This window comes from Rhincodon typus, chromosome 18 (assembly GCF_021869965.1).
Source record: "Rhincodon typus isolate 14 chromosome 18, sRhiTyp1.1, whole genome shotgun sequence".
NCBI lineage: Eukaryota > Metazoa > Chordata > Chondrichthyes > Orectolobiformes > Rhincodontidae > Rhincodon > Rhincodon typus.
The window spans coordinates 7,316,651-7,338,750 of record NC_063349.1 but is presented as its reverse complement, the minus strand read 5'-3'; the positions used below and the strand labels follow the sequence as shown (position 1 = coordinate 7,338,750).

The following is a 22,100-nucleotide window of genomic DNA, read 5'->3' as shown; positions in this document are numbered from 1 at the left end:
GACTGCTCAACATTTTAATAAGAATCTACATAATCCAAATGCAGTCAGTCCTGCCGAACACCCATTTACCAACCATCTCATAGCTTGCCTGTGGACCTCCTAATAGGTACAATGCTCAGTGTGATGTGGTTCTGAAATGTATGATCCAGGGGAGGTTCCAAAGTCAGTGTAGCATTGGCAATTTCAGCAAGAGGTTCAAGAGGGAAAAAAAAGTGACAACTGTCAATTCCTGATCATAAACCGCTGAATTCTGGCAGTCCGTGAACAAAAAAAAAAGTAGGAATTCAGTCAAGTCAGTGGAATTATAGAGCTGTGGTCATTACGATTTCTACACCGTTTGAGCATCAATCTCTGCATACATTTTCTGACAAAATGGAATATTTTCTCCAGCATATTTTTCCGCCCAGATGCCTTTAATGTCAAATCTAAGCTTGCACTCTTATGCTTTGATTGATGTGAACCATTCTACAATGCCAGTTGCCTAGACCAATAAACATGTTTACTACTTGGTTTATCCTCTGCATTGCACCTTTCCCAATGATTTCAAACAAGAACTTGCACTAAGTGGAAGCCATATCCTTTTATGCAGGTTTCCCTTGCCAAATTTCTTCTCAAACCTTCCCTATACTTCACATGAAGACATTTTTGTTTAAATCTCATTGTGAGGATACAAAACTACGAAGAGAAACACAACATGAAACCAACAACGTAGTATCAATCATTGTACATGTGCGTATGATAGGGTGGCAGCATTTTGGTCATCCAATTCAGTTCTTTTTAAAACCTGGTACGCTGGACAATTTCAGCAAGTTTAAGAATAGGAATTTATTTGACAACTTCTCAGCAAAATTAGAAAAATTTCCAGTTGATTACATTTTCACCTCATCTACATTCAACTCACTCAGTTATCAGTGAAACTGGCTCAAAGTGAGAAGTTATTATATTCGATTGCTGTTCATGTTCTATTCCTTGTGATCTGTCAAGACACTCAGTATGGGCACGTGACTAGAATACTGGTAAATTCAAGTCGTGATGCAATGCAAGTTCAGCCAAATAGGCCCTGCAAGCTTTGATTATATTGCTATGAATTTTCAGAATTTTATAATAAAAAAGAATTGTCATTTTGAAAGCATTGTGGTTTTGCCACATTCTTAAGGCTTTCTTAAAATGAAGGGAAAATGTGATCCAACAGATATTACTCACCCCAACCCTCCTTTGGAACTAGAGATTTCAAACTTTAAACTCCAGACTACAGCCTGTGTTACAATTCTGATTTTTCAGAGTTTAGCTGCACAAAAGTTCTCATTATGACGAGCATGATGAATCTGTTTCTCCTGTTACACCATTCCAATAAGTATGTGGATATAATAGGCCATCAGGCCTCTAACTTCGTGCCAATTAAAAACACCTGGTTATCATTAATGGGTTCAAAGTGGATAATCTCACTTCTAACACAGTTCTGCTCATTCATTTAGCCTAACAATAATTGTTTGTAGTAATTACAGTTCCATCTACACTGCCCATTGTGGACATACTTGAACATGTGCCAAGATAGCATAGTAACTTGCAAGGCTGGAGTGGTCAAAGGTTTGGTTATTTGAAGTGAAGGCTGATGAGAGCAGATTTGAACGAAAGGGAAGAAGGAACATTTTTTGGGAAGCAGAGAACCATTAACCATGTTAGATTACTTGTGAGCCAGGAAGAAAAGTGGGCAGTATTTTAACGGGAGATAGTACGAACTGCCGATACTGGAGTCTGAGTAACAAGGTGTACAGCTGGACGAACACAGCAGTCCAAGCAGCACCAGAGGAGCAGGAAAGCTGACCTTTCAGGTCCGGACCCTTCTTCAGAAATAGGGGAGGGGAAGGGGACTCCGAAATAAAGAGAGAGGGGGAGGCGATGTTAGAAGAGCAGATAGGTGGAGAGAAGACGGACAGGTCAAGGAGGAGGGGATAATGCCAATACAGGTGAGTGTCGGTAGGGAGTTGGGATGGGGGTTGGTCAGTGAGGAGGGAGGGGCAGGTAGGTGGGAGGGAAGACGGACAGGTCAAAGAGGTGGGGATGAGGCTAGTAGGTAGGAAGTGGGGGTGGGGGTTGGTCAGTGAGGTGGGAGGAGCGGATAGATGGAAGAAAAGACAGACAGGTCAAGGAGGTGGGGACGAGATGGGCTGGTATTGGGATGAGGTCGGGGGTGGGGAGATTTTGAAGCTTGCGAAGTCCACATTGATACCATTGGGCTGCAGGTGTCCCAAGCGAAATATGAGGTGCTGTTCTTGCAGCCTTTGGGTAGCATCGTTGTGGCACTGGAGGCGGCCCAGGATGGACATGTCGTCCAAGGAGTGGGAGGGGGAGTTGAAGTGGTCGCGACTGGGAGGTGCAGTTGTTTGTCACGAACCGAGCATTGGTGTTCCACAAAGCGGTCTCCAAGCCTCCGCTTGGTTTCCCCGATGTAGAGGAGACCACATTGGGAACAGCGGATACAATATACCACGTTAGTAGATGTGCAGGTGAACATCTGTTTAATATGGAAGGTCTTCTTGGGGCATGGGATGGTGCGGTGTACGAGCAAGTATAGCACTTCCTGCGGTTGCAGGGAAAAGTGCCGGGGGTGGTGGGACTAGTGGGGAGTGTGGAGCGGACGAGGAAGTCGCAGAGAGAGCAGTCCCTCCGGAAGGCAGATAAGGGTGGGGAGGAAAATATATCCTTGGTAGCGGGGTCAGATTGCAGGTGGTGGAAAATGATGCATTGAATCCGGAGGTTGGTGGGGTGGTACATGAGGACAAGGGGGAATTCTGTCTTTGTTGTTATTGCAGGGAGGGGGTGTGAGGGCTGAGGTGTGGGAAACACGGAAGATGTGGTCGAGGTCAACCACTGTGGAGGGGAAATCGCAGTCCTTGAAAAATGAGGGCATCTGGAGTGTCCAGGAGTGGAACGCCTCATCTTGGAAGCAGATGCTGTGGAGGCGAAGGAATTGGGAGTAGGGGATGGCGTTCTTGCAGGAAGGTGGGTGACAGGAGGTGTATTCTCGGTAGCTGTGGGAGTCGGTGGGCTTGAAATACGTATCAGTTTCCAGGTGGTTACCAGGAAGGAGAGAGAGGTATCAGAGATGGTCCAGGTGAACTTAAGGTTGGGTGGAAGGTGTTAGTGAAGTGGATGAACTATTCGAGCTCCTCGTGGGAGCACGAGGCGGTGCCGATACAGTCATCGAAGTAACGGAGGAAGAGGTGGGAGATAGTGCCAGTGTAACAATGGAAGAGGGACTGTTCCACGTATCCTACAAAGAGACAGGCATAGCTTCGGCCCATGAGGGTACCCATGGCCACCCGTTTTGTCTGTAGGAAGTGGGAAGAGTTGAAGGAGAAGTTGTTAAGGGTAAGGATGAGTTCGGTTAGGCGGATAAGGATCAGAGGAGGGTAACTGGTCAGGCCTGTGGGAGAGGAAGAAGCTGAGGGCTTTTAGGCCATCTGCATGGGGAATGCAGGTATATAGGGACTGGACGTCCAAGGTGAAGATGAGGTGTTGAGGGCCAGGGAATTGGAAGTTTTGGAGGTGGTGGAGGGCGTGGGTGGTGTCACGGATGTAGGTGGGGAGTTCCTGGGCCGGGGAGAGAAGATGGAGTCAAGATAAGTGGAGATAAGTTCAGTGGGGCAGGAGCAGGCAGAGACAGTGGGTCAACCACAGCAGTTGGGTTTATGGATTTTGGGACGGAGATAGAAATGGGCGGTGCCGGGTTGGGGAACGATGAGGTTGGAGGCTGTGGGAGGGAGGTCACCTGAGGTGATGACGTTATGGATGGTCTGGGAGGTGATGTTTTGGTGGTCAGGGATGGGGTCACGACGGCAGTTGGAGATGAAGAGGTCGAGGGAGGGTAGGAGGCCTTGGGGTGGTGTCCAGGAGGAGTGTGTGTGTTGGAGGCAGGTGAACGGGGTCAGTAGAGGGGGGTTTAGGCTCACAATTAAAGTAGTAAGCGCGGAGGCGGAAGTGGCAGAAAAACTGTTCGATGTCCAGGCGTGAGTGGTATTCATTGATGTTCGGGTGGGAGGGGGATAAAGGTGAGGCCTTTACTGAGGACTGACCGTTCGTCCTCAGTAAGGGGGAGGTCTGGGGGGGATGGTGAAGAAGACTTGGCAGGGCTGGGGGCTGGTGTTTACTGTTGAGCTGCTGGCTGTGGGGGTGGTGGGCGGAGCAGCATTGGCGGTTTAATGGGAACAGGGTTGAAAGAGTAGGACAGATCCTCTGGACAGGAGTATGGCAAAGAAAGATGCAGAAAGAAACTAGAGAAAGATGCAAATTTGGGAAGGCTGGGGGAAAGGGAATAGGGAATAGGATTGGTGAGGGGTGAAAGGGAAGTGGCACAGCTGGTAAGATAGTCTTAATTTTGAAAGCTAGCAGCTCACGAGTTCCTCACATTTCTTAGAGGTAAAAAAATTGAGACACAGAAGAAAGAGACATTTAAGAATAGAATGTGCAGAAGAGACCAAGGGTTATCTTTGGCCTTTATTTCAAAATGAATGGAGCATAAAAGTACCAAAGGTTTTGCTAAAACTATACAAGGCACTAGTCAGACCACAGCTGGAATACTGTGAAAAGTTTTCAGCCACTTATTTAAGGTGCTATATATTGGCTTTTATAGGGCGGCACGGTGGCACAGTGGTTAGCACTGCTGCCTCACAGCGCCAGGGACCTGGGTTCGATTCCAGCCTCGGGGCACTGTCTGTGTGGAGTTTTCACATTCTCCCCATGTCTGCGTGGGTTTCCTCCGGTTTCCTTGCACAGTCCAAAGATGTGCAGGTCAGGTGGATTGGCCATGCTAAATTGCCTGTAGTGCTCAGGTGTAGATTAAGTGGATTATAGGGGGATGGGTCTGGGTGGGATGGTCTGAGGTTGAGTTGGGCCGAAGGGCCTGTTTCCACACTGTAGGGATTCTATGATATAGAGGCAGACCAAAAGGAGGTTCTGGGACAATCTTGGGCATGGAGCAAATACCTTAACAGGAGGGACTGAGCAGGTAGGGCCTGCATTTACTCCAATTTAGAAGAATGAAAAGCAACCAAATTGAAAGATACGAGCTTCTTAAGCAATTTGACAGGGTAGATGCAGAAAATTTATTTCCCCATTCAGAGAAAGTCTAGGGCAAATTCTCAAATGTAAATTCTTGCAAATTTAAGAAGCAGATGAGGAGAAATTTCTTCTCTCCGAGGGTGCAAATCCGTGGAATTCTTTAGTACAGAATGCCGTCAAGGTTGGTCATTGAGTGTATTGCGACGCCAGATACACAGCCAGTTGATAAGTAAGGGAATCAAGGCTTATGGGGAAACGGCAGGAAAATGGATCTGAGGATTATCAGATCAGTCATAATCTCATTGAATGGTTAAGCGGACTCAATGGTCTTGAACATCCTGCTTCTGCTCCTACACCTTACAGTCTTTGCATTCCAGGATTACCCTGGAATAAAGACCAACTTTTGCAGATGACAGCAAGACCAGATAGTGTCTTACATGGTCAGCCAGATCCGGCAGCAAATAGTTAAAGCAGCTATTCATCATTTGCAGAGATGCAGGAACCATACAGGGAAATGACCAGAATGACATAATCAAGCTCATTAAGTGCTTTCCTTTCTGGATTTGCACGTTATATCAGAACTAAGTTATCACATGCTATAACACTGAGACTCTGTTCACCATCCCAAAACAAAATGCTCCAGGAGGAGGAAAGCCTCAAAAGGAGGCAAGCTAAGAAAGAATTTAAACAGATTAAAAAAAAAGTCTACATGAACCTTCAAACAGTAACTTCCAGTTTGGATCGTGGTGCTTACATGGAAAGTATTATTTGAATATTACATTAATATCAATGGTACTGTTCCCAGAAGTGCACATATCTCCACAAAACAACAATCATAAAAAGATTCAATTTCAAAACCCTTACCGCACAAAGCAAACTATACAGGATTAAAAATGAAACATGAACCTTTAAACACTAATCCTCAACTCTTTAGTCATCCCCCTTTTCCAATCATCCCAAAATTGAATTAATCAGCCCTCCTCTTGTATCCCTTAGTCAGGATCTCATCCTCTCTGCTCGAATATCATCACATCAATTCTTCTACATTACAATTTTCATCCAAAGAACTACATCAAGTATTTCAGCAAAAAAAAAGGACACTTACTGTTGCCTATGTAAATATCTGGGTTAACTTCATAAACTTAAGCTTAGGCTTTTTTGGAAATTGTGCATTCAATATACATTCTGCTCAGTTTCACCTGTCATTGATTTGAAAATGAGCTGTCGTTCCATAATTCCACGGTTGCTTCAAAGCTTCTATTATCACAGTCAATTTTCTCCAGCAAAATTGATCATTATCAATTGTACTGAAGTAAAAGTCTACTTGGGGAGCATTTACCAAAATTATCACTGCTAAGGGAAAAAAATAATTACACTTCAATCTTGTACTGATCGGATTCAGGGTCAAAAGGACTACAGTATAATTTTATTTTTAAAAACTGAAAGACTAATGGCAATGAATACAACAGTAATTAATATATTAAGTCAATACAACAAGCACATTGTGTTGTAAATTTCTGTAACGCCAAAGGATAACTCACCTTAGGACTTTTAGGGTTCCTTGCAGTTTGAATTAAAAGTTCTTCACCCATTCTCTCTCTGTAATTGAGAATATTATTAACCCAAGTTATAGAAGATGTCAAGTGTAAGTTAGACCTCAATAAACAATATAACTGCTATAATTTGATTCATTGATAATTACTCTGTCAGCATGTGCTCAAATTCCAATCACTCACTTGATGAATTTGTTAATTGAGATTTTGCCCATAAAGTGCAGTTGAAACAATTGCATTGTAATGTAATAGCTAAAAGTAGTCTACTTCTACAAATAGTGGCCTTTGTGTAAAACCAGTACAGCTCAATGAGTTTCTTCATTTTATTTATTCATTCTTTATAATGCTGATTTTCGCAACAAACGATATTCTCGAATTTTGCTTTAGCATTAATGTATTTTCCACTGCAAAACCCAAAGTTTTAAACATGTCGAACAAAGTTAATAACTTTCATTTTGAAAGCTTTTACACAGTGCACATTTTCCAGTCAGCAACAAATACTGGGCCTTGTTCAGAATATTGAAAATAAAGGAAATTTTCAATGGCATATTTTGCCTCAAATACTTGGAAGTCCCTTGCACCTAAAACAAGTATGCACTAATTTCCAGAAGAGTTGCTCAACTCTTAAAAGAGAAATCTCAAGGGCATTTTCATAATTGAAGACTTTATAATTTTAGCAAGCATTTGACTCTCGTCTTGGGAATGCACAAGCACCTAGGACATCCGGTGGAAGAGAGAGAGAAAGATTGCTGCCCTATGAGAGCCATATTTTTCCTCCATCCCAAAAAATTGTTAAAGCAGGAATAACCTAAGGATAACTATTTGTATTGGAAGCTACAACTTGAATACCGAAAATGCATTACCAAAAGTCTCTGGACTTGCACTTTTCCACGACCCACTTTATGGTTAAGCAACTCTGGTCCACTGGAGGAATCTTTTTTAACTAGATTACTTAGAGAACAGCAATATCCTCAAAAAACGTCTCCTGTAAATCACTACACTGCTAAGAAATTTTAGACAACTGTAGCTTGTTAAGGTGAAAGGAAAAAGCTCTTGCATTCCAGCCCAAAGCACAATGTTGCAGGTCGGGTACGGTTAAATATCATGATAGGGTTCTAATCAGGACCTTGTAAAGGACAACTTGACAATTCATTCCAATTCACGCTGGTCGTTTAGGACTGTGCCTCATGCAAACAGAAAAAAATTAGGTTGCTTTTCTCATTCAATTGCCAAAAAAGGCTTCAAAATATATAGCTGGATACATTTACAGGTGGAATGTGAGTCCTTACCTAGCACATCCTATCTCCCCACTGAAAGCGTCTGGACCTCATGGATCTGGTTTTATCCCATTTCAAATCCATTAACATATAGGAATTACAATTGGGCCATCAATGCCCTTTTGAAAGTAGCAATCAGCAGTGTTTGAATTGCTGGAATAAATTTCTACTTGTGAATGATGACGCATCCAGTGCACTGTGTCCTTCACTATATCACTTTCACTGTTGTATTGAAGTCATTTGTCCAGTGGTCTGCTACACAAGTTTTTTTCTTTAAGAATAAATCAAGTGAGGCAGTTTAATACCAGCTGCAAGGTTCAAGTTTTCTGGCTTCAATATAATTGCAACAATGGTGTGTTGGCAAGACAATTCCCATTGTCATCAACATCATCTAATCATCAAAAGGCTCTTTATGAACCTTGCTGGGAATATGATTCTCCAAGTTCCAGATCACTGTATGTCATGCAGATTACTGATTTTGACGAAAAAATATTGATGTTAAAAGCTAACAAAATAGAAGCTTTTACCATCACGCGTGCATCTACAGCACAGAACAGTGGACAGTAAGCAGTGAGCCTGTTCCAGCAGGACAGGCCATTACATTTGCATTTTACCATTTTTATCCAAATAATATCATTTCAATCTGGTCTGTCCTTATCACAACTCTATAATTTCTATACGACTGAAACTAGCAGAAAAATCAGCCTACTTTTGAACCATGTTCCTTTCAATGAACTGGCAGATATACTGATGCCAGTACATCCCTAAATGCCTGTGCTTAATCATAGTTAACTACTGAAGTTTCTGAATTTAGGGCACTTTATTATAAGTATCAAGGAAATCCAAAAATAAACTTACTTCAGTATTTTTTCCCAGGGCTCGCTTTCATAAAAGGCATGGCTCCAGCCCATTTTCATAGTTCCAACTATCACATTCTGCTTGAATACATCAGTTCCTAGTTTCCGGTACATTTCCTCACAATCATCCAGTGCAATTTGGAAAAATCCCAACATGAATGCCAGTATAGCACCTGGAATAATAATTTTTAAATTAACACAAGTCCATTTACACACCAAAAATTACCTGACACTGTTTATAGGAGTTAACCTATCCATCCAATTAAATTTGGACTTTGTTGAATTGATAACAGGTGGTGGAAACAAACTGAATAATCAAAATTAGCACAGAAATTCTACATTAACTGGAGTGCTACATTTACCACAACATATCAAGATGCTAAATGAGCTCACTGACAATTTGGTACTTCATTACAGTAAAGAAGTATTCTGGCTAAAAATTAGATGATGAAGTAGGTGTTTAGCGATTATCGGTCAGGTAACACAACATCCGTAGTTGCACACATGTACACAGCACATGAGGACATCCAAAAGCAAAGGCCCATAACGAGGAGTGAGAAAATGATCAAACAGGCAATCTGGTTGAACAATGTTGCTCAAGGACTAACTATTGACCAGAACACCACAGAGTACCTCCTGCTCTTATTCAAATCATGTCATGTGATTGCACCGGTAGTAAAAGGGCAGATGGAACATTGATTTAATGAATATTACCAAAGATGGCACATTTGACATTGCAACATTCCCTCAAGTGCGACATTGAATTGTCTGCCTAAATAATGTACTCCGGTCTCTGGAGTCAGATTCAAACTCAAAATCTTTTGACTTAGACATCATATCAATGATCACATTTTTACATGTTTAATGATGCTGAGACAATGAGGACGAAGCAGAATGGTACATTCTGACTCTTGATTTCAGCCAATTATGTGGCGAGCTTGATGAACTTTAGACCATGTAATTGGACAATATTAACTGGTGTATTTTGGGGAAAATAGCTATGGATGTGTATTAAACTAAAAAAATCTTATTCTGAGGAGACACTTCTTTTTTATGTCACGGAAACCCGGCCTAGGCAGAGGGGATGAAGGATCACCCATCTCTCCTGTAGAAGGATTCAATCTCAAAACAGTTTTCAGCAGTGTCGGCTGATTTTCCAGAGCATCTGGTTGATATTCTTAAACTAATTGCAATATTAAAAAAGCCTGCTTCATTTCTAGAGATAAAAATAAGTACACAGGAACGACAGGAGCAAGAAATCATCCAGTCAGCACGGTGCAGTTTTACAAGAGACAAAACTGGAGCACAGAGCTGGCCTTAAACTCATCTGTAAAACTTCACCATTGCATCTGATAAATAGTATCCTCATATGGAGGAGTCCGAGGCCAAGCCTGGAGCACAGAAAACAGATCGGAAAGGATTCAAAGACTTACCAGAATGTCGGCATAACTGAAAGAAGTCAAGTCATCAAAGCCTTTCACAACAAAATTAATCTTTTTTGGAACATGATTAAGGATAGATGTGAGGTAGGTTTACAAAGGTTTCAAAGATTTAGAGGTTGAAATCGACATTATCTAAGTTGCACTATACTTGACGAGCACAGGATGAAAAGTATAAAATTCACTTCTGTTACAGAACAGGATAAACTTACTTTCTTGCAAGCCAATCCCTCAACTCAACCCAACCTCAATAATGGATATGTGAAAAAGATTCCTAGAAATGACAGCTGATGTTGAACCAAACGATATATTTAAAATGGAGGTGGATTAGTAATCAGCGAGGAGATTGAGAGGGAATGGGGATCTGTGGGGAATGATGGAGATACTGATAGTCCTGCTTGATTTTTTATAATAAACAGGAGGAGATAAACGAATAAAACATTTTTTTGTAAACTAAAACATAAACTGTTGCCCCGTGAGGAATATTATTAAAGAATAATCAATCACAAGTTGAGGGTGAGCAGACTTGATAAGCTAAAGCATCCTTTCCTGTTACACACTTCTTATCCTAGTTATCACTATAGAAAACAGATCAGTAAATTAATGTATTAATCTATAATTTTTAGAAATGGAAAATAAAATTACATTATACCCCACAATTAATTGCAAGTAGAACTCCTGCAGGCAGGAGGGCAAGTATTCATCCCCCTTAATTAATGAACTTCCACATTCCAAAGATCCAAACTAACTTGAAGGCTTTCAAAATTTGAAAGGCATCAAAATCTTTGTTAATTAATAGCATTCTCCAAACAGTGTACCATCAGGACTCATTACACCCATCTTTTCTTATGCTTCATTTTCCTTGTTAGAGGGTGTAGAATCATTGCTGCAATTCTAATGCATTATAGCAGATGGACACGAATTGTTAACAATCAGTGCCCTCTGGTGGTTATGAAAAGCAACTGGCACCAGTATGGTCGAATATACTTCCCAGATTAACAAGTGCAACATGCACTTCTATAGCACCTCTGCATAGTATCATGTTCCAAGATATTTCACAGGGACATTATCAAACAAAATACGATGCCAAGTTGAACAAGAAAGCAGTAGGTAGAGAAGTAGGTTAAAAAAAAAAAGTACATTTAAAGAATGTCTTCAAACAGAAAAATGTAGTGAAGAACGAGAGCGAATTTCAGAGCTTAGGGCTTGGCTTCTATGGCAGCGCAATTAAATCAGGAACATTTTGGAGACCAGAGACTGTAAAATACTAAATAAAAACCGAAAGAACTGAGGATGCTGTAAATCAGGAACAAAAACAAAGATGCTGGAAAAGCTCAGAAGGGTTGAGGAAGGGTCACCAGACCTGAAACGTTAACTTTGTTTTTTCCTTCGCAGATGCTGCCAGACCTGCAGAGCTTTTCCAGCAACTTTGTTTTTGTTTCAGAGATTGTAAAAGGCTGTTGAAGGAGATTACAGAAATAGGGAACAACGAGCACATAATGGGACTTGCAAGAAGTTTCATCCTTATTTTCAAGTAAGGTGTTTCTTGACCAAGTCGTAAGTAATCAGCCGATTTTACTTATTGGTAATGACTGATCAGGACTTGGCAACAGTTGACAATTGCATGCAAAAACGTTGAATTACTTGTGAATGATTTATTGGTAAAATATAGTTACTAGTTAGAATTTATAAGAGCTATAACAACTCTGTAAAACCATCCAGCAGCATCAGGTTGATCAAATATTTCCATCAGTAAATTCATGTTTTAAAGCATTAACCTCAATTTCTTGCATGAAAGAATATTCTTCCCTTAATGGAAAGGGGAGCATGACCTTGCTTGTTTAAACATTTTGTCAAGATCCATCTCCCACACGAATGCACATTAGCTCAGTGCTGAATTGCATTTATAGCTTCCACTGCTGCGAGGACTTGGAAGAATAGTTAAAGTTAAGTATGGCACACATAGGTTGGATGTCTGGCAAGATCAATTTCTCATCTCAGAGCCTTGACTCTGCAGCAGGGTCACCAATTACAACAGGCTACAGGTTCCTAGAGCTGATCTTTTCGTAGGAGTTTTGGGCCTTTTTAGGTTGAATTAGAGGTGGGCAGAAAACTTCTACTCGCAGGCAGGGCAGGCTATCCAGAACCATATGCAAGGATCAATACAATGTTCTGAAGCAAATAGAAATGAAACAGACTACGGTGGGCTGAATAGCTCACATATCAATTTAAGCCTATTTAGAGTCTTCCCTCTATGGGAAGAGACTGCAGAAAGCTGCAGCACAAAGGGATTTGGGGGGTCCTTGCGCATGAATCACAAAATACTAGTATGGACATTAATATTGACTAGTAAGCAATAGGGAAGGCAAATGGAATGTTGGCCTTTATTTCAAGGGAATGGAGTGTAGAAATAGGGAGGTCTCATTAAACAAGGCACATTAAACAAGACCACAGCTGAAATACTGTGAACTGTTTTGATCTCCTTATCGAAGGACAGATATACTGGCATAGGAGGTAGTCCAGCAAAGGTTCACTCGGCTGATACTGGGTATGGAGAGATTTTCAATGGAGGTGGAGTTGGTTGGGCTTGTATTCATTCAAGTTTAGAATTAGGAGACCTAATTGGAACATACAAGATTCTTGTGGGGGGGGCTTAGCAGGGGAGATGTGGAGGGATTGTTTCCTTTTGCCTGAAAACCTAGGACCACAGGGCATAATCTCAGAGTAGAGTTTCCCATTTTAAGACAAAGGAGGAAACTTTTTTCTCAAAGGGTAGTGAAGCTGTAGAATGCTTTGCCACAGCGGGTGTTAAGATTGGATTGTTAAATATATTCAAAGCTCAGCCAGGCTTCCAATCAGTATGGGAATCAAGGGTTATGGGGAAAAGGCAGGAAAGTGCAGTCAAAGTGAAGAGGATTATCAGATCACCCACAATCTCATGAAATGGTTATAGTGAACGCTACGGACCGAATGGTCTACTTCCGTTCCTCTGTCTTATAGTCACACAGAACCTACCTGTGCTAACCCCACAGATGTAGTCAAAGAGTTGATAGACTTGTTTTCCTGTCAGTTCTTCAAGTTTACGAAGGGTCTGAAGAGCAACCAGTCCCCTATGACAAATAAAACATTTCTCTCAATACCAGTTTGAGCCACTTATATGTCTAAGTTCATACCTTTTCTGTAAACGTTAAGGAAAATTCTGAGATAACAAGGTGTAGAGCTGGATGAACACAGCAGGCCAAGCAGCATCAGAGCAGGAGGAAAGCTGATGTTTCAGGCCTAGACCCTTCTTCAGAAATGGGAGAGGGGAAGGGGGTTCTGAAATAAATAGGGAGAGAGGGGGAGGCGGATAGAAGCTGGAGAGAGGAGAAGATAGGTGGAGAGGAGACAGACAGGTCAAAGAGGCGGGGATGGAGCCAGTAAAGGTGAGTGTAGGTGGGGAGTTAGGGAGGGGATAAGTCAGTCCAGGGAGGACGGACAGGTCAAGGGGCGGGATGAGGCTAGTAGGTAGGAGATGGGGATAGGTGGGAGGAAGGACAGGTTAGGGAGGCAAGGACAAGCTGGGCTGGTTTTGGGATGCAATAGCGGGAGGGGAGATTTTGAAGCTTGTGAAGTCCACATTGATACCATTGGGCTGCAGTGTTCCCAAACGAAATATGAGGTGCTGTTCCTGCAACCTTTGGGTGGCATCGTTGTGGCACTGCAGGAGGCCCAGGATGGACATGTCGTCTGAGGAATGGGAGGGGGAGTTGAAATGGTTCGCGACTGGGAGGTGCAGTTGTTTAGTGCCAACCGAGCATAGGTGTTCTGCAAAGCGGTCCAATTCTAAGTCAGGTGGTGCAACAAATACTGTTGTTGCAAACAAAATGTTCCATTCTACTCACTGCACCACAAAAATTACTTCCTAATGCTCACAATGTAAGTAATGGATAAATTTCTATAAAGCAGTCTGCTACAATGGCAGAATATTTGCCATTTGTGAAAATCCTGCTGAGAATGAAATACTTATTACGTAATAGCTAACCACAGTTGGGAAACTATTTTATGCAAGTGTTTAAAAAAAAATTTGAATTTCTTACATTTTTGTCTCACTTTTTGATATCAACATTGCTAAAATAAGTGATAGCTCAAGGTGCCATCATCTAGAAGGCAAAACACCCATGGTAAGTTAAGAAGAGCTCCAGTGAAGAATTCAATGACCACATACAACCAACTTGGCCTCAAATGAGTCTAATACCTCAAGTGGAGAGCCAGAAGTCAGAAATTTATCTGTCAGCTCTCTACACAGTTTTTAAAAATTCTTTCGGAGGTAGGGGTATTGCTGGCTAGACCATTTATTGAACGTCACTAATCAGCTTTGAACTGCTTGTGGTGAGCTGCTCTCTGAACTGTTGGAACCAATGGAGGTTCCACGAACTCTACCAAACTCTGCAATGTTAGCATTCATTTCAAGAGGTCTAGAATACAAGAGCAGGGATGTATTCCTGAGACTGTATAAGGCTCTGGTCAGATTGCATTTGGAATATCATGAGTAGTTTTGAACCCTGTATCTAAGGAAGGGTATGCTGGCCTTGGAGGACCTAAGAATGAAGTGCTTGTCATATGTGCAGCAGCTGAGTACTCTGGATCTGTGTGATGGAGTCTAGAAGGATGATGGAGATCTTAGTGAAACTTAAAGAACAATGAGATGCCTGGATATAGTGGCCATGGACAGCAAACAGATAAATAGGTTCCTGATGAGTAAAAGGATCAAGCATCACAGGGAGAAGGCAGCAGAAAGGGGTGGGGGTGGGGAGGGAGCGGGGGTGAGAAACGTATCAGCTATGATTGAATAGCAGAGCAGACTCAAATGGGCAGAACGGCCTAATTTTGCTGCTATATCTTATGGTCATAAAGAATATATTGGTGATACAAGTTTTAACTCAATTGTAAAACGGTGGTGGCTTTGGATGTTTTTCTGAATGGAAGCTATGTGCCTGTTTATTGCATTTTGTCTGTAAACCCAAATAATCTGCAGGTAATAAAAATGATATACAAATTTATGATGGCTTCTCTCAGTTATTCCCTGAGAGAAAAAGTGTCTTTGAAGGTCTACAGGGGTGTAGTAACTGCCGTGATAAGGTAAAACGAAAAACGTACGGGCCTTGTTTTGAATACAGGCTGATGCTTCAAGGAATGGACCACTACTTACGCGACATTTTCACCAGATCGATATTTATTCATTAATTTGTCAGAAGAGAAAATTCAGAGAGCCACTAACTACAATGGCTATCCTATCAACATAACTGAAAAAGGACAGGAATAGGACATCTAGCTCACTCTGCCATTCACGGGGAGACCATGATGTCATGGTCAAGCCATTAGATTAGTTGGCTGGCATTCTGGTTCAAATCCTACTAGTAGCCCTGGTGAAATTTTTAAAAATAATTGATTAGATTTGGAATTGAAAGTTAGTCCCAGTAAGGTGATCACAAAACTATAATCTATTGTCGACGTTCTATTGTCATAGAAGCCCACCTGGTTAACTAATGTCTTTTAGGAAAGGAAAACATACCGTCCATATATGATCTGGCCTACTTGTGACTATGGACCCACTGCAATGAGGTTGACACTTACCAGTTGTCTCAAATGGAGTAGTGAGCCACTTAGTACAAGTGCAGTTAAGGATGGGTGACAAATGCTGGTGTCGATGTGACAAAAATGAAGGGTAAAAAAATAAAAATAAAAATGAAATAAGAATCAATAAGCTCAGGACTGACCAGACATAGCTTTAAATCCCCTCTCTTGTCGACTTAAATGAGCATTGTCTCCCTTCTTATCAAATGGCAGAGCATGTGCAAGGGGCCAGAAAGTTCATGGTGGCTACTTTGACAGCGGTAATGCATGTTGACATCATTCTCCAACACTGGAGCTGCAGCAGATTCTCCCTTCTGTTTAACTGAGCTCAATCATAATTCACCATTTCAACTTTTAACCTTGTCTAAACACAACCAGCAGCAGGATTACTTTTCCCTTTAAACAAGAAATAAATTCTCTCATCTTTCATTTGTAAACGTTTCAGCTTCCAGTGAACATACGAGTCAGCATCTAGAACTGCCATCCCTCACAATGCATGACCATTGACTGAAAAGTCCTTCTGCTGTTAGACCCACAAAATAAAGCGAGAGTTTCTGTGAAATGGAAAAAAGCCTAGATCCCTCACCCCAAATACAAATGGGTTTCCAGTTCTTTTTAAAGGAATTAAAATATCTATGTGGTTGTTTAAAAAAATACCATTAGCTTTGCTTTGAACAAATGGGTAATTATAATTGGTGTTATTTGTTTTGCATCAATTAAAATTCTGAACTTTAAGACTCGTTTATACTCCTAATAAATGGATTTTTCAAACCTTACTCTCTTCACCAGGAAGAGAACTTCAGAACTCCCAATGCACCAGTGTGATATTTATACTCTCCCTACCTGCATTATTGAGTTCAAGAAAGTCTTCCACTTGCATTCAATTGCAGACACCTAATGACCAACCTACACCATCTGCTTAAGCAGGTTGAGGTTGGCCAGTATCTTGCCATGCAGCACCCTTAGCGCGAAATCATCATTCCATAGATGTGGAATGGATTTAAATCTAGGTGCCAGTAAAAATGCAATGCAACTAACAAACATTCCTTCCCCAGTTCACTAACAATATTGTTGCAGAATGCTATAGATTAAAATCAGTCATTTTGCTTTGGATGGACCTCGCAAAAGCTGAGCAGTGACTGAGCTCAGAATGTAGCAACCAACCCTCCAAAGGGAAAAATCAAGTGGATCTTCAAAGTCACCTCTGAGCAGCCAACCAGGAAAGCAGCAGAAACCTTGAACAAAGGGCTCATTTTGATGATCAGATTATAGGTCAGTAAAGTCACCAGAGTCCCAGAGGACCATTAGGCTGCTCTCTCATTAGAGACACACGACTGCGGTTCAGCTTAACCGGAGGGTTGCTATGCCTCAGAGACAAGGGGCGAGGTTGAGAAGGCAGAACCTTCAAGGTGACCTTAGCTGGGGTTGATTAGCTCAGTTGGCTGGATGGCTGGTTTGCGATACAGCATGACTCCAATGGCGTGGGTTCCGTCCCCGTACCAGGAATTCCAGACCCTCAGGTTAAACACACCAACAGCCCTATGGTGCCCTGGGACTTTACTATGATGGTTGACAAAGACAAATGGGAGAGTTATCTTGATGCAATATAAAAGCCTCACTTGAAACATTAAAATCAGAAATTCAATTACCTCGTTCCTCCTCCGTCAATAGTCAGAACTCTAATGCCACGGCCTTTTATCGGGTCTGTATATCCAATCAAAGCCAGGGCCTCCCTGACTGCGTTCTGAAGAGTTTCATTATTTGCTTGCCTCAATCGTAGCAAGCAAGGAATTATCTTCTCCTGTTTTGAAAGGATAAGACCATCTTAAAAACTCAAAGTCTTCATTACAAGATTTAAAGCAAATATTTAACATGATTAAAAAGGTAGTATGGTTAGCAATTCTTGCTAAAATAGAAATATCCATGAAAAAAAGTGGCTTGTACTTACCCACTGTCAGCTCTCCAGGGAAGTTACTTAAGTATTCCAATGTGTTCTGCAGCATGTAATAACAGCATCTAATATACTACAATTAAATTTAGCTTTTTTTTTTACTGGAAAAGATATTTAAAAGCTCATTCCAACTTTAACTGTAGGTCTATTTTGAGCAGATTGAGCAGTAATGTTAGCATTTTAACTGCCATGCCTAATCAATCATTGACAGCCAACTAGACAGGAAGTTGACAGGAAATTCCCACTGAGGGCTACATTGCAACTTGCTATTGTTTACAACTGAACAATCCAAGATAAATCACTTTTTGTTTACGTGATGAAATCGTGCATTTTCAAAGTATGTGAACATTATATTCAGTGGAAAATTTGGAGTACTAGCCTGTTCAAACAAGGTCATAAAAATTGCCTCTTTCTTCAAAAGTTAGACTTGTATAATTTGCTGTTCTTTTGTGAACTAACTAAACCGCTGAAAATATTACTAGCAAATCAAATATTAGTCAGGTGTATACGGCAATGAGATTGAAACCTCTATTATCATTATTTTGTTAGAAGTAGCCAACTCTTTGCTTGAAGTCATCATCAATTTTTCCAAGTTTGCCCATTTATTTAATCCACTGGCACTCAGCAAGGAACTTGAAACAAAATAATACGGCATTCCACAGGCACATGCATGAATGTAAAGTCAGGATGGGAAAAGGGCCATTGTTAGGAACAACAGTGACAGTGAAATGTCAGACATATTAAATAAACACTTCCTTTCAGGACTTAGAGGCAGAAGACATCAGAAATAGTCACTAAAAATTCTATAGTTACATTAATATAGGAGAAATATCAAATAAATGACTCAAATTTCTCTACTTCAGATGGACACATGTATTAATCTATATTTAATAAACTAGCAGAATGGGCAAACAAGTGGCAAAAAAAGTCAAATGCAGTTTGAAGTGAGAGGTGTTACATTTTGAGAAAAAAGACAATTAACTAACTGGACTGGATATGCAAAAGGATTTGAGAGTGCGAATGCACAAAACTTTTAACGCAGGTTAATTATGACATAACAAAAGTAATCAAAGTTCCAGGGTTTATTTCTAGAATTGAAAAGCAAAATAGCTTTGCTAAATACATGCCAAATATTGGGAGTACCATGTATAGTTCTGCTCATTATTTTAACGATAAGGAGAGGCAGTGGAGAAGATGTAAAATAGAATTACAAACGTGACACCACAGTGCAAGATTGTATCCATCACCAAAAGATGAACGAAAGGACTTTCTACCCGAGAAGAGAAGGCTAAAAGCAGCCAAATTGAAATCTGGAAACTTATGAAAGGTTCCGATAAATTGGCACAAGCATTGCCCCTCATGGATGGGAAGGAAAACTAAAGGCCACTAAAATGAGGCAGTCACCAAAATAGAAATCAAATGAGCAAGAACCTACCTTACTCAGCAGAGTGGCAAGAATATGGAACTCACCAACAAAGTTGAGCGAACTAAAACAGATGTATTTGCAGGGAGGTTGGACGAGTATATGAGGGAGAAGAAATTCTACGTTATTGAACATTGTAATAAGGTGAAAAAGGAGGAGTGGGGTAAGAGATTGTAATCAAGAACATTTGAACATGTGCAGCTTGATTCTAATCTAACAGTCTGGTTTCATCACTACATATTACTCAGATGATTATGTGCACTAGTTGCAGTTCTTGTAGCCATTTGCACTTTACCCTGCCAGTATGAAGCTCAAATGTTGATTTCAAGACAGGATTCAACTTTTTTTTTTAAAAAAGGACAAAAGATATAATTAAGTATACTGTTGGGTGCTTTCATTCAACTAAACAGCTGACCCACAACTCATGAATTATAATTTATCAAAATCCTAATGACAGCAATTATAATTGAGAGTATTCACAGTGTTTAGAATGTCATCAGCAGTCATCATTCCATTCAAAAGTTCTAGACCAACTTTCCCACATTAACTGGATGATGCCTATCTGTTCATTTTTCAAAACGCTTTTTCCACATCTCACACTGTGGTTTTGGTCTATCTGTAGTTGCACATTCTGACCACATCGTGGAGCACTCAAGAGTCCTCTCAGTTTGGAATCACATGGCCTGAATGTATGTGAACACATACTGAGCAAACAAGTGACTCATTAACAAAGTTTAAAACAATACTTCATCTACAGATATTGTCAATTTTGTTTATTTCCCTTCCCTTTCTGTAAGGGGCATGTTCACTTCCCCACCCTGATTTCTTGCACAGCCAATCAGGTTTTCATATTCTCATCCCAGCTTGATATTTTTCACATTAACTCGAACATTAAAATATAAAATGCATATAATTTGAATTGAAATTAGTGAGTGTGTCTGCATCATATTAATATTTTACATTAGTAACTCACCTACTGACACCCCGACACTCAACCACCAGCTCCAACTAACAAGTCAGGAGTGTGATGGGATACTCCTCACTTGCCCTGGATGGGTGCAGCCCCAACAACACTCAAGAAGCTTGACACCATCCAGGATAAAGCAGCCCGCTTGATTGGCACGAAATCCACAAGCATCCACTCCCTCCACCACTGACGCTCAGTAGCAGCAGCGTGTACTATCTACAAGATGCACTGCAGAAATTCAAAGATCCTCAGACAGCACCTTCCAAAACCAAAACCACTTCCATATAGAAGGATAAGAGCAGCAGATCCATGGGAACACCGTCACCCGTAAGTTCCCCTCCAAGCCACTCACCATTCTGACTCAGAAATATATTGCCGTTCCTTCACTGTCATTAAGTCAAATTCTGGAATTCCCTCCCTAATGGCATTACGGGTCAACCCACAGCAAATAGACTGAAGTGGTACAAGGGAGCTACCACCACCTTCTCAATGGCAACTAAGGATCGGCAATAAATGATGCCCACACCCCACAAATGAATTTTAAGAAAAGGTTTTAGCTGAGGTTTTAAACGAGTGCTTTACATATGCATTCACAATAGAGAAGGACAAATGTAGGTGCAGAAATCAGGGAGGGTGTCTGTTATATATTTGAATGAATTAGCATGACAGGGAGGAGGTTTTATCAGATTTGAACGTGACTAAATCCCTAGGCCCAGATGAAGGAAGCAAGGGAGAGATTGCAAGGGCACAGTCATTAATTTCCAAATCCTCTTTAGTCACAGGAGGGGTGTCAGAGGATTCAGGACAGCTCATGTGGCATCAAGATTCAAGAAAAGGTGGTATAGATAAACCAGGAAACTACAGATTAGTGAGTCTAACATCTGTGGCAAGGAATCCACTGCAAAAAGAAAAAAATCAGAGGGGTAGGATTAATCTCCACTTAGACTATGGGATGTTATAGCCTTGGATATGAGATGTTATAGACAGGCCGAACAGTGGAAAATGAAACAATGCAGAGATGTGCGAAATAATGCATTTTGGAAGGGTGACAAGGCAAGGGAGTATACATTTAATGATAGGACCCTAGGAAGTACAGAGGATCAGAAGGATGTTGGTGTGGATGACCATCGATTCCTGAAGGCAGCAGGACAGGTAGATAAGATTGTTAAGGCACTAAGGGATAGTTGCCTTTATTAATCAGGGAATTGAATATAAGAGCAAGGAGCAAATGATGGAATTACATATGTAATAGTAGCTAGGCCACAGCTGAAGCACTATGTGCAATCCTGGTCACTGGAAGGATGTGAATGTACTGGACAGGGAACAGAAGAGATTCACCAGGATGTTGCCTGGTCTGGAGTGATTCAGCTACGAAGAGAAACAAGATATTAAATTGGAAAGGGTGCAGAAAACTTCTACAAGGATGTTACCGGGTCTGAAGGGTTTGAGTCATAAGGAGAGGCTGGATATGCTGGGACTTCCGAGTAGGAGGTTGAGGGGTTACCTTATAAAGGTTTATAAAATCATCAGGGGCATGGATAGGATGAATAGCCAAGGTATTTTCCCCAATGTCGGGGAGTCCAAAATGAAAGGGCATAGTTTAAGATAAGAGGGGAAAGATTTAATTGGGACCTCAGGGGCAGCTTTTTCACACAGAGGGTGATGTGTGTATGGCATGAGCTGCTAGAGGAAATAGTGGAGGCTGGTACAATTATAACATTTAAAAGACATCTGAATGGGCACATGAATAGAAAGGGTAGAAAGGGTTTAAAGGGACACGGGCCAAATGCTGACAAAAAGGATGAGATTAATTTAGGATATCAGTTGGTATTGACGAGTTGGACAAGGCAGTCTGCTTCCATGCTATACAATTATACGACAAATAGATAAATTGAGGGTATTTTCCTTAAAGTAGAGAAGGCCGAGAAGGAATCCGATTGAGGTGTACAAAGTTCT

The 22,100-nt window shown here is 41.1% G+C and overlaps 1 protein-coding gene across 1 annotated transcript in view; it reads right to left on the bottom strand.

The window, feature by feature from the left end:
- pnpla8 (patatin-like phospholipase domain containing 8) overlaps positions 1-22,100 on the bottom strand; it is a 56,059-nt gene that overhangs the window by 22,442 nt on the left and 11,517 nt on the right. Inside the window, exons 4-7 of the mRNA XM_020516419.2 lie at positions 17,453-17,604; positions 13,203-13,297; positions 8,750-8,921; positions 6,603-6,660 (exon numbers count right to left, since the gene is read on the bottom strand). Of these exons, the coding sequence (XP_020372008.1) occupies positions 6,603-6,660; positions 8,750-8,921; positions 13,203-13,297; positions 17,453-17,604 (477 nt within the window). The remainder of the gene's footprint in view (positions 1-6,602; positions 6,661-8,749; positions 8,922-13,202; positions 13,298-17,452; positions 17,605-22,100) is intronic.